Genomic DNA, 10,027 nt, shown 5'->3' on the forward strand with positions numbered 1-10,027 from the left:
TTTCCAAGATCACAACAGGTGCTTCATAATCTGGCCCCCATTCAGCCTCATTTTGCACCATTTCCTGCCATCCATTCTATGAGGCTTTCCCTTCGTTTCCCCCAACATGCCAGGTCTTGACAAAAGCTCATGACTTTTGTTGTTGCCTCTCCTTTGAATACCCTTCTCTTTCCTTTCCCCCCGAAAAACGCGCTCTCTTCTTTTAGTATGTAGCTTTGCCGTCTCCTCCCCTGAGAAACCTCCCTCACTTCACCTGGCAGGCTTTAGGGCTCCCTTCTCTGGGTCCCGCCACACCCTCTTTATACTCTGGCGCACCCCTCCTTGCACTGTGGCTCCCTGACCCTCACCAGGCTGTATGCTCACTGAGGACAGGGTCCCTGTCTTATTCATTTCTGTAGCTTCTGGGCCTACCAGAGTGCTTGGACTGTAGTAGGTGCTTAATACATGTTAGAATGAATAAATTCAGTCCCCTTCATTCTGCAGGAAAGGACAAGTCCCAACGCAGGTAAATTATAGAATCATAGTATCCTGGATTTAGAACGCCAACTATATAATTAAAGAATTACCTCTATAAATAGTCCTTGTAAAAAAAATAGTCATTGCACCACACTGAGTGGCAGTTCTTTCTCCCCATCTGTATTCTGTTCTCATGTACCATTCATCTTTGTACTTCTAGTAGGTACCTGGCTCACTATAGCAGGCTCCCAATAAAAGTTTATTTCATGGCCAAGTGGCTCTTCATTTTTTGCATAAACAGTTCCAATGAAAGGAAAATCTCTGCCTTATCAGCAGCTCTAATGATTTGACCTGGTCCTTATGTTGAGTCTAAACCCGCTTCCATGTAACTCTTTTACTCATTGCTCTAGTGTATTTCATCTGGAGTCATTCAAGAGCTCTACCTTTATTTATTTATTTATTTATTTATTTATTTATTTATTTATTTATTTATTTATTTATTTATTTGCGGTACGCGGGCCTCTCACTGCTGTGGCCTCTCCCGTTGCGGAGCACAGGCTCCGGACGCGCAGGCTCAGCGGCCATGGCTCACGGGCCCAGCTGCTCTGCGGCATGTGGGATCTTCCCGGACTGGGGCAGAAAGAGGGCAGGAAGGCTGGGAGAGTGGGAGAAGACACACTCCTTCTACGGGAAGGAGTACGAGATTGACATTCAGATAGAGCTCTTGGGATTCCCTGGTGGCGCAGTGGTTAAGAATCCTCCTGCCAATGCAGAGGACACGGGTTCGAGCCCTGGTCCGGAAAGATCCCACATGCCGTGGAGCAACTAAGCCCGTGAGCCACAACTACTGAAGCCCGCGTGCCTAGAGCCCGTGTTCTGCAACAAGAGAAAAGTACAATCTATGAAAGAAAAAAATCAATAAAGTGGACTGCATGAAATTAAAAAAAAAAAAAAAAAAAAAAGAACGGTGAGCCCCAGAACCAGGAGTTCAGAAGGGAGAGGACCAACCTGCCAGGACCCTCTGGGGAAGGACTTTGGTCTGGGTTCGTGAAGCATAGCCATGTTTAGGGGGCACTTGTCACATTGTTCCTACGATGCCTCCCATCTTGGGGGTTATTTGGGTGGAGGTTAGAACAGAGAGACACAGACCCTTGGTTTCTAAGACACCGTGGCACTGTTTCTTCCCAGAGGAAGACGGCACATTGTGGAACAGATGGAAAAGAAGCAGGAGGAGCGATCGCTGCTTGCCGAGCAGCAGCAACAGGATAAGGAGCAGATACGGGCGTATATGGAGCAGCTCCAAGAGGAGGATCTAAGGGTAACAGGGCTGCACAGATAATGCCAAGTTCCACCAGCAACAGCAAAAAAGCCCTCCAACACTGGGGTTTGAGTGTGTGGGCTGATGTGCCGTCAGGCACACGCTCATTTCACATCATCGTCACCATCAACTTTTTATTGCCTTATGAAACATTTGTTTGGCTGTGGAGTCATGCTGGGGGAGGAGCAGTGATTTGGATACTGTCCCTGCCTTACTGGGACTTGGTGTCCAGGACTGACATATCCGTGTGAATGGACACATGAAGGAAAGATACGGCTACATGCTTTGCACAAATAAACATAGGGATGTTTTATTGTCTTCCCTCAATTACCTAGGGATATTATAGACTTTGTAGGTGAACAATAGCAGTGTCTTAGTTCTAGACTCGCTGCTGTTGCCTCATCCAAAGTACATTGCCTCCCAGTGTCATTAATTGTGTTGAGGAGTCAAACCCTTTGTTCCTGTTAGCCTCAATAAAATTAGTAAGCATATCGTTGCAAAAGTAATGATGACACATCTGTTCAGACCAGGAAGATGTAAACAAATCTTCTTCTATTGGCTTCATCTGATCTGTTGCAGTATACAAAGGCCCCTGGCATAGTGAGGTACATGGCAAGCATTTGGGGCATTTATTCTTTTTTCCCCTCAATTTTTCACTTAAAAAAATTTTATACACACAGACAAGCTGAAAGAACTGTACCACACCCATCAATGCTTCACCTAGATTTAGTGGTTGTTAATCTGCCTGAGTTGCTTGTCTCTTTTAGATGTATATACGTATTTTGATATTGTTAAACTGTTTGAAAGTAAGTTGCCAACGTCTTGACACTTTGCTGCTGAATGCTTCAGCCTGTATCTCTGAAGAAAGACATTTGCTTACAAGTCAACAACACCATTATCAACAAAATTAGAATCCAATGATTCTATAATATCATTTCATATTTACTCTACACTCAAATTTACTCAGTTGTTACAAAAATATATTTTCTTTCGTCCAAACCAGGATTCAATCAAGGTTCACACATTGCATTCACTAAGTCTTTTAAGTCTATTTTGATCTAGAAGAGTTCCCTCACTCATTCATTCATTCATTCATTTTCATAGCACTGATACCTTGAAGCATCCAGGACATTTGACTTGAAGAATGTCCCACATTCTGATTTGTCTGATTGTTTCCTCATGGTACCATTTAACTTGTGGAACACATATTCTTTTATTGTTCTCCTCCTTCCCCATGTTTATGGGTGATTGAGTTGTCATCTCCCAGTGAATTTGATGGTGAGGAGCAACAGGGGGCCCTGAAGGATCTCATGGGGGGCCTTATAATTATGAGGGCTTCTCAAGCACTTGCCGTATGAGGGTCTGTGTGAGGGCTGGGAGGCTGATAACCAGATGGTCAGGGAAGATGAGGGGCAGGCAGCCTTGTGAACTGCATGAGAAGGGGAGCAACAGGGCCATGAAGACAGACAAGACCTGGCCAAGCTCCTGGCTCAGGAGAGAGAGGGAAAGGGACAGGAAGGACAGGTCTGGGATAGATATGCAGGAAACTGGAAAATCCAAATTGACTGTGGGGAATGGGCATTGGTGGGTTCATTGAGAAAGTTCCAGGTGTCACTGAGTCAACACAATTACTCCGGTGTTAGGTCATTGTCCTTTTCCCGTCCTAGGCACTCCCTAAGTCTCCAGGCAGTATCATTGGGCAGAGGTAGAAACCTCTGCCTCCCCAGCCTAGAACTGCATCATCTCCCAGTGATGCAAGGGCAGCTTTCCCCACCTTGCTAGCAAGATGGAGAGAATGAAGGGAGTTTTCTGGGGTTGCTTCACGATGGCTTCAAAGATGAGAAACGGGGGAAGTCCTTTGGTTTCTTGGAAATGAAATGAACCCACAAAAACAACAAACCAAAAAGTAAATAAATAGGCAAAGAAGTAAGTAAATATATGATTATATGTATGTCATAGATCAGAAGTCAGCAGCTTTTCTAGCTTTGAGGGTCAGTGGGATTAAATACTGCCTGGGGTACCAATGGCACGTGTAAAACTGATGGGGAGAAGGTAGGAAGGAAAGGAAGAAAGGAAAAAGGGGAAAAAAGAGTGTGGGAGTTGGAGTGTCAGGAGGGGAACTGTGGCGTGAGCAAGGAGGCAGGTGCTTGGTGGGTGAGGGGATGCTGGCGGCCGTGACTCAGGCACCACGTGGACCTGGGGGGAGGCACACAGCACTGTGCTGGTCTGGTTCAGGAGGCTTCCTGGAGGAAAGAGCCCTGAACTGGGCAGTGAGCCAAGCTGGGGGAGGGTCAGCAGTGTTGCCTGGGATGCGTCAGGGCAGAAGCTGGGCTGAGGAGGAACTGGGAGGCCAGGTAGCGGTTAGTCTTTGAAGAAATGGAAGGAGCGGGAAGCAGTGTGGGAGGTGGGGTGAGTGGATGGGTAGGAGAGTTTGAAGCAAGAAGTCCAAGTTCGAGACGGTAGGGAGGCCACTGCCCAAGGTCCCAGTGCCCCTCCACATTGGGACCTGAGGGTGTGCTTAGAAGTGGTCTGATCACTGGGAGCTTTCAAAGGCTCAGGCTCATTCCTTAGAAGGGATCTTGTCACTCAGGGCGACTGGGACTCTGATGTCCATCACTCATTGTTTTTCTCGCTGAGGTTTTTTCTCTATCTCACTTGCCACTCACCTTGGCCCCCTCTTCCCTGCCTCATTATTGAGTATTTGCTGTTTCCCTCTCAGTATTGGGAAAGAGAAGAAGTGTTACACATGGTCCCTGTCCTCTGGCTGGGACAGAAGGAACACACAGGAAGCGAATGGGATCCTCACGGCAACGTATGATTAAGTCCGAGGAGGTGTGGCACCATCTTAAGTGCAAAGGGAATTCAGAAATGCAGAGAGAATGAAAACTTGGGGCAATCAAGTAAGAGCTCCAGAGAAGATTGGAACTTTAGTTTGGACAGACCAGGTTCCAAAATTCTGGCTCTGGAGTTCATTAGCTGTACGGCCCTGGGCAAGTCGCTTAAACTCTGAGCCTCAGTTTTTCCACCTGTACAAGAAAGATAACAAGGACTACCTTTCAGGGTTTTTGGGGTACATTTAGGTGCTAGAGGTAGGTTATATAAAGTGTCTTATGAATAAAAAGTACTCAATTAGTGCAATACCCTATTTTTTTTTTAACATCTTTATTGGGGTATAATTGCTTTACAATGGTGTGTTAGTTTCTGCCCCATAACAAAGTGAATCAGTTATACATATACATATGTTCCCATATCTCTTCCCTCTTACGTCTCCCTCCCTCCCAAATACTCTATTTTATCTATTTTAATCATCACTATTGAACAGAGACCAAAAGTTTGGGTTTGAATAGGGGAAGGAAATTGAAGGCAGGAGGAAAGCATAATGAACAAAGGATAGGATTTTGCCTGACATGGGGGAGACACTGAGTAGAATTTTAAGAGCCTCCACTTCCTGAGAGTCCATAGAGATCCACAGTGTCAGGGGCTGCCGCCAAGTCAAGGTGAATGAAGACTGCAAAGGGCCATTTGGCTGGAAGAGGTCACTGATGACCCTTGAAAGAACAGCTTTAATCAAGGGCAGTAACTGGAGTTAGACTTCAGAGTGTGCATCTCTCTCCCTGCCTCCATCTGTGTCTCTCCGTCCCAAGAGGCCAGTATCTTTTGATCTTTCCCCTTCTACTCTGATGCTCTCTCCCTTCGGTGGCAGGACTTGGAACGAAGACACCAGCAAAAGCTGCAGATGCAGGCTGAGATCAAACGCATCAATGACGAAAACCAGAGGCAGAAAGCAGAGCTGCTGGCTCAGGAGAAGCTGGCAGACCAGATGGTGATGGAATTTACCAAGAAGAAGATGGTAGGGACCTGCTTACCGATGCCTGGGACTTCTGAGCAGGCATGGGGTGTCTGTCTCAGGGATATGCAGGCATGAGAACTAAGCTAACGCAACAGAAGATAGTTATGTCGTCATCCTAAAATTCACGTCCTTAGTTCAAGGGCCTGGCTTCTTTTTCTCTTCAACTTGGCCAGTCCCCTTGTTCATTACCAGAGAGTAGCCTGGAAAGGACACCCCAATTAGGGTATTATTGTCCTTGTTAACACCTTTGATTAGAAGTTGGGGTGAGGGTCAGGTGCAGGCAGGGAAGAAAATTAAAACTATTGGTGAAAGTAAAGTTTTCGTGGATTCCTCATGACCTGGATAATTATATCTTCAGTAATCAATCATGGGTCAGCTGCCCCATAAACTTCTTGTGAAAATTCCTGTATTGGGCATCCATCCTATACTGGATGCTAGGCTCAGAAAATAGAGCCTTCAACCACCACCCCCTGTAGTACTTATAAGAACAAATGCACCACGGAACAGGGAGCAATACCCTCGAACAGTTATAGGGAGATGCAGCTCATGAATGTCTGGACTCATTCTGGGGCAAGAATGAGTAATGTCATGGTTGGGGTCTGTGAGGAATGGAGGGCAAAAGAAAGCTTTTAGGCACGGTTTGGATGGAGTGAGCATGGATTTCTGTAAGAAGAGAAGGAAAGACTTGAGGTGGCAGGAAAGTTATTCAACTCCTCATGCGTGAGTCCTGCCTTCCCTACTAGCTTTGAGGTTCCATGATGATACCATACTTCTCTATGGTAGGGATTCTTAATTATGGCCAGGGGGAGGGTGTGGGTGCAATTGGAAAAGGCATATTTGATATACCTCTATACTCCAAATGCAAACGAGAGAAAATGAAGCTCAGCAAAGCTCATTTATTGGCTGTGGCTTCCTTACTGGATGCCAGGGATATGCAGGCAACAGAGTGAGAACGCGAGACTGGGGACACGGGGATTCCAGCATAACAGCGATCACACAACTACCATTAATCAAGCACTTAGTCTGTACACAGGCTCTGTGCTAAGGGCTTTGTGTGTTGTCTTATCTAGTCGTTACAACCACCTTGTGAAGCTAGTCGTTGACTGATTGAAAAGATCCTGAATGCTTCAATGTGTGTCCGGTATCAGACAGGCTGAATGTACCTAGAGTAATGCTATGTACAACGTATGGAACTCAGCAACTGTTTCCCTGAATGGGCGAAGGTGGCGATCATAAGCCAATCACGTGTAGGAATTGGTGAACAGTTTCACTGGCTGCAGCAGAGAGTCTCTGGTGGTTGTGATGGGAAACGAGGTAGCGAGATGATGGAGAGCTGAGAACGGTTGTTGGGAATGCCTTGGACCTTGAGCAGAGCTGCAAGTGTGGAACGATGAGGAATTGCCATTGATTTCTGAGCGGGAGAAGAATAGGTCTTGTCTTCGTACATGAAAATGTCATTGGCAGGAGAACCTGGGAGAGGCAGGAAACTGGCAAAGGGATCGGGCACTTGGGCATGCCCACAGCCCACCAGAAGAATCCAAGTGTATCACAAGCCCTTCCCTGACCTCACAGTGGTCTCTGTTCTTACAGCCGGGGCTGCCGCTTTAGAGCTAAAGGCAGAGATTGGTGGTGGAAGCCTCCAGAGTTCCCTGCCCTGGTATCTAGGGCAACGTGGAGCAGAGAGACCAGCTTGACACATAGCCAGCTGTGCACAGCTCACAAGCTGACAACTCATTGGGTGCACAGAAGTGTAGAAAGGTGGAACGAGGCTAAGGAACATTCTTTGTGGAATGATCACATTTCCACCCAACCTAAGCCATTATTAGTCTTATGACTAACCAAGAATCATAGTTGGGAAGCTGTGTACGGAAAGCTTTTAGGGATATGTCTGCTTTTTCAGAGAAGTGGCAAAGGGAGCTAATTTTGATAGTTCATTCCTTAGGTATCTGCTAACCCCTGGGGGGCCGCACATCGCACGGTTGGCCATTTGCCCAAAAGGACTAATGAGATAACTTCCACCTCCTGTACTTTACAAGACAGGCAGGAAGCCACAGTTGTTATTTCTAGAAACTTGGCCCAGCAGCCTTGCAACTTGGAAATTGTGCAGTAGCAGAGAGAGCATGAAGGCTGGGCTCACCTGCATTTGAATCTGTTTGGTAGTTTACTAGCTGTGCCATCTTAGACAGGACCCTTGAATTCTATGAACATCAGTTTCTTTATAATATCAATCTAATGAGATGTTGTGAGGACCATCTGGGATATTACAGGAGAAGGCATTTTGTAAGCAACGAAGCATCTTACAAATGCTGATTAGTTTCATGTCAATGCATTGCTAGTCATTTTGCCCTACCTTAAAAGGAGTCAGGAAGGGGTAGAGGGGATATTGAATAGACAAGGGTCTCAGTTTCTCTCTGCAAGCCTGGGGCAATGGGAGCCATGCTGTGACGCCTTTTCTTCCTGGCAGGCTCGAGAAGCAGAGTTTGAGGCTGAGCAGGAGAGAATCCGCAGGGAGAAAGAGAAGGAGATCGCCCGCCTGAGGGCAATGCAGGAGAAGGCCCAGGATTACCAGGCAGAGCAGGTACCTATTCAGTCTCAGCTTCTCTCGGCCTCTCCCATCCCCTTAACTGTTCCTCTGACAGCCTGTAGAATGGTCTCAAGGGTGAGGGTATAGAAGAGAGGATGAAAGTTATCTCGACTTCAGTAGCTGGAGGACGGAGAGATGGGCCTGCTTCCAAGCCCACGGCAAGCAAGGATCGAGAAGTGTATTACGTGCTTAAGGTCCAAGAGAAAGACTTTGGCTGCCACATAAAGAACTTTCAACCTTAACTAACCACTGAAATGTGTCACCAGAGGAAACTGTGCCATCTCCATCATTAGCAGTCATTAAAGTTAGAAGCGATCGCAGGACAGCCGGGAGGTGTTTCAGGTATAGGGAGAGAACTGGAATGTGCTGGGGGTGGGGGAAGGACAAGATGACCCCTCAGGGTATCTTCTGACCTGAAAGTTCTATGACAGGATTCCCTTTATTCTTTCCTAGCATAACCCTGCTGCTAGAGAAATTCGGGGGGCTTCTCAAAGCAAGCTGGGGCAGAGTCCGAAGTAGGTGTCTTCGTAAAGGGACCTGAGGTTACTCTGCATCCTCACTGGTCTCCCCGCCCTCTCCTTTCCCAGGATGCCTTGCGGGCCAAACGCAACCAGGAGGTTGCTGACAGAGAGTGGCGCAGAAAGGAAAAGGAAAACGCACAGAAGAAGATGGAAACTGAGGCCAGACTGCGGAAAAGTCGGCAAGAACAGGTGGCTTTCAAGGAGCACGCTCTGGCCGTTCAGGTGCAACGGGACCGGGATGAGTTCGAGAGGATTCTTCGGTAAGAGGAGCTGGGAACCTCAGCTTCCCTTCCTGGTACTGTGGCAGGGATGGTCCGTACTGGGTGGAGAGGCAGTTTCTGGCATGTCCACGGACAGATGTGCATCCACCTTGACCAGGTTGGTGGGGTCATTCTAACTAGATGGATAATTGAAATATTTCAAAGACACTTGAGGCAAGAATTTTATTAAAGAATTGGAAAATAGCACCTACCTGGAAGTGATTAAGGAATTGGTTATTATAGGGATTATTTCCCCGGGAGCATTAAAAGTGTAAATAAAGGTATAAATCTGGTCTCTTCTGCCCTCCCCACCTCCCTGTCCCTCGACAAGTTTGGGCTGAAACTGCAGCAGGGGAGGTTGAAGAGAGAGGGAGAGAAGAACTCACACACTCAGGGTTGCAAGTCATCAGAGCAGGGCTTTGAGGGAGGTCTTTTGACAGATATGTACTAAGCACGTAAAGTCAAGGCTCTGTGTTGGATGCTATGGGAGATATTAGAGATGAATAAAGCACCATTCTTGCCCATTCATCTAAGAAGGATGTTAGAGACTCGTATTTGGATGGGCTTCACCTGTATTTCTCCATCTTTCTGGCCTTGTCAGCTCTTTATCCTTTTATTTTTGTTCTCTATGTTGGCTTAGTTATAATTCCAACACAGAAGTGGAAGTTAAGTGTTCACATCTCTCACTGTCTGTCTCCCTTCTCCTACCCCAAAGCAGTGAGCAGTCTCAGTAGTTCTACTTTCTACCAGTTAGATCTTCCACCACCAGACCTGGCCCCTGGGACGTTCTACTGGCTCTAAGTGTTCTGGCCTAACTGGGAAAGACTCTCTTCTCGCTCTGGTCCAGACTCTATAACATCAAAAAAATTTTTAAAGGAAACAAACAAGGGAATTCCCTGGCTGTCCAGTGGTTAGGACTCGGCACTTTCACTGCCAGGCCCACTTTCGATCCCTGGTTGGGGAACTAAGATCCTGCATGCTGTGCAGTGTAGCCATTAAAAAATAATAAAATTTAAAAAATAATAATAAAATAGGAAA

The 10,027-nt window shown here is 46.7% G+C and overlaps 1 protein-coding gene across 13 annotated transcripts in view; it reads left to right on the forward strand.

Annotated features, from left to right (window-relative positions):
- CFAP45 (cilia and flagella associated protein 45) overlaps nt 1-10,027 on the forward strand; it is a 43,338-nt gene that overhangs the window by 28,403 nt on the left and 4,908 nt on the right. For 12 of the 13 annotated variants that reach the window (XM_033856652.2, XM_033856594.2, XM_033856632.2 and 9 more), the window contains 4 exons: nt 1,645-1,774; nt 5,478-5,624; nt 8,089-8,202; nt 8,796-8,989. In XM_033856652.2, the coding sequence (XP_033712543.1) occupies nt 1,645-1,774; nt 5,478-5,624; nt 8,089-8,202; nt 8,796-8,989 (585 nt within the window). The remainder of the gene's footprint in view (nt 1-1,644; nt 1,775-5,477; nt 5,625-8,088; nt 8,203-8,795; nt 8,990-10,027) is intronic. The other variant, XM_033856622.2, reaches the window with a different exon arrangement.

This window comes from Tursiops truncatus, chromosome 1 (genome assembly GCF_011762595.2).
Source record: "Tursiops truncatus isolate mTurTru1 chromosome 1, mTurTru1.mat.Y, whole genome shotgun sequence".
Taxonomy (NCBI): Eukaryota; Metazoa; Chordata; class Mammalia; order Artiodactyla; family Delphinidae; genus Tursiops; species Tursiops truncatus.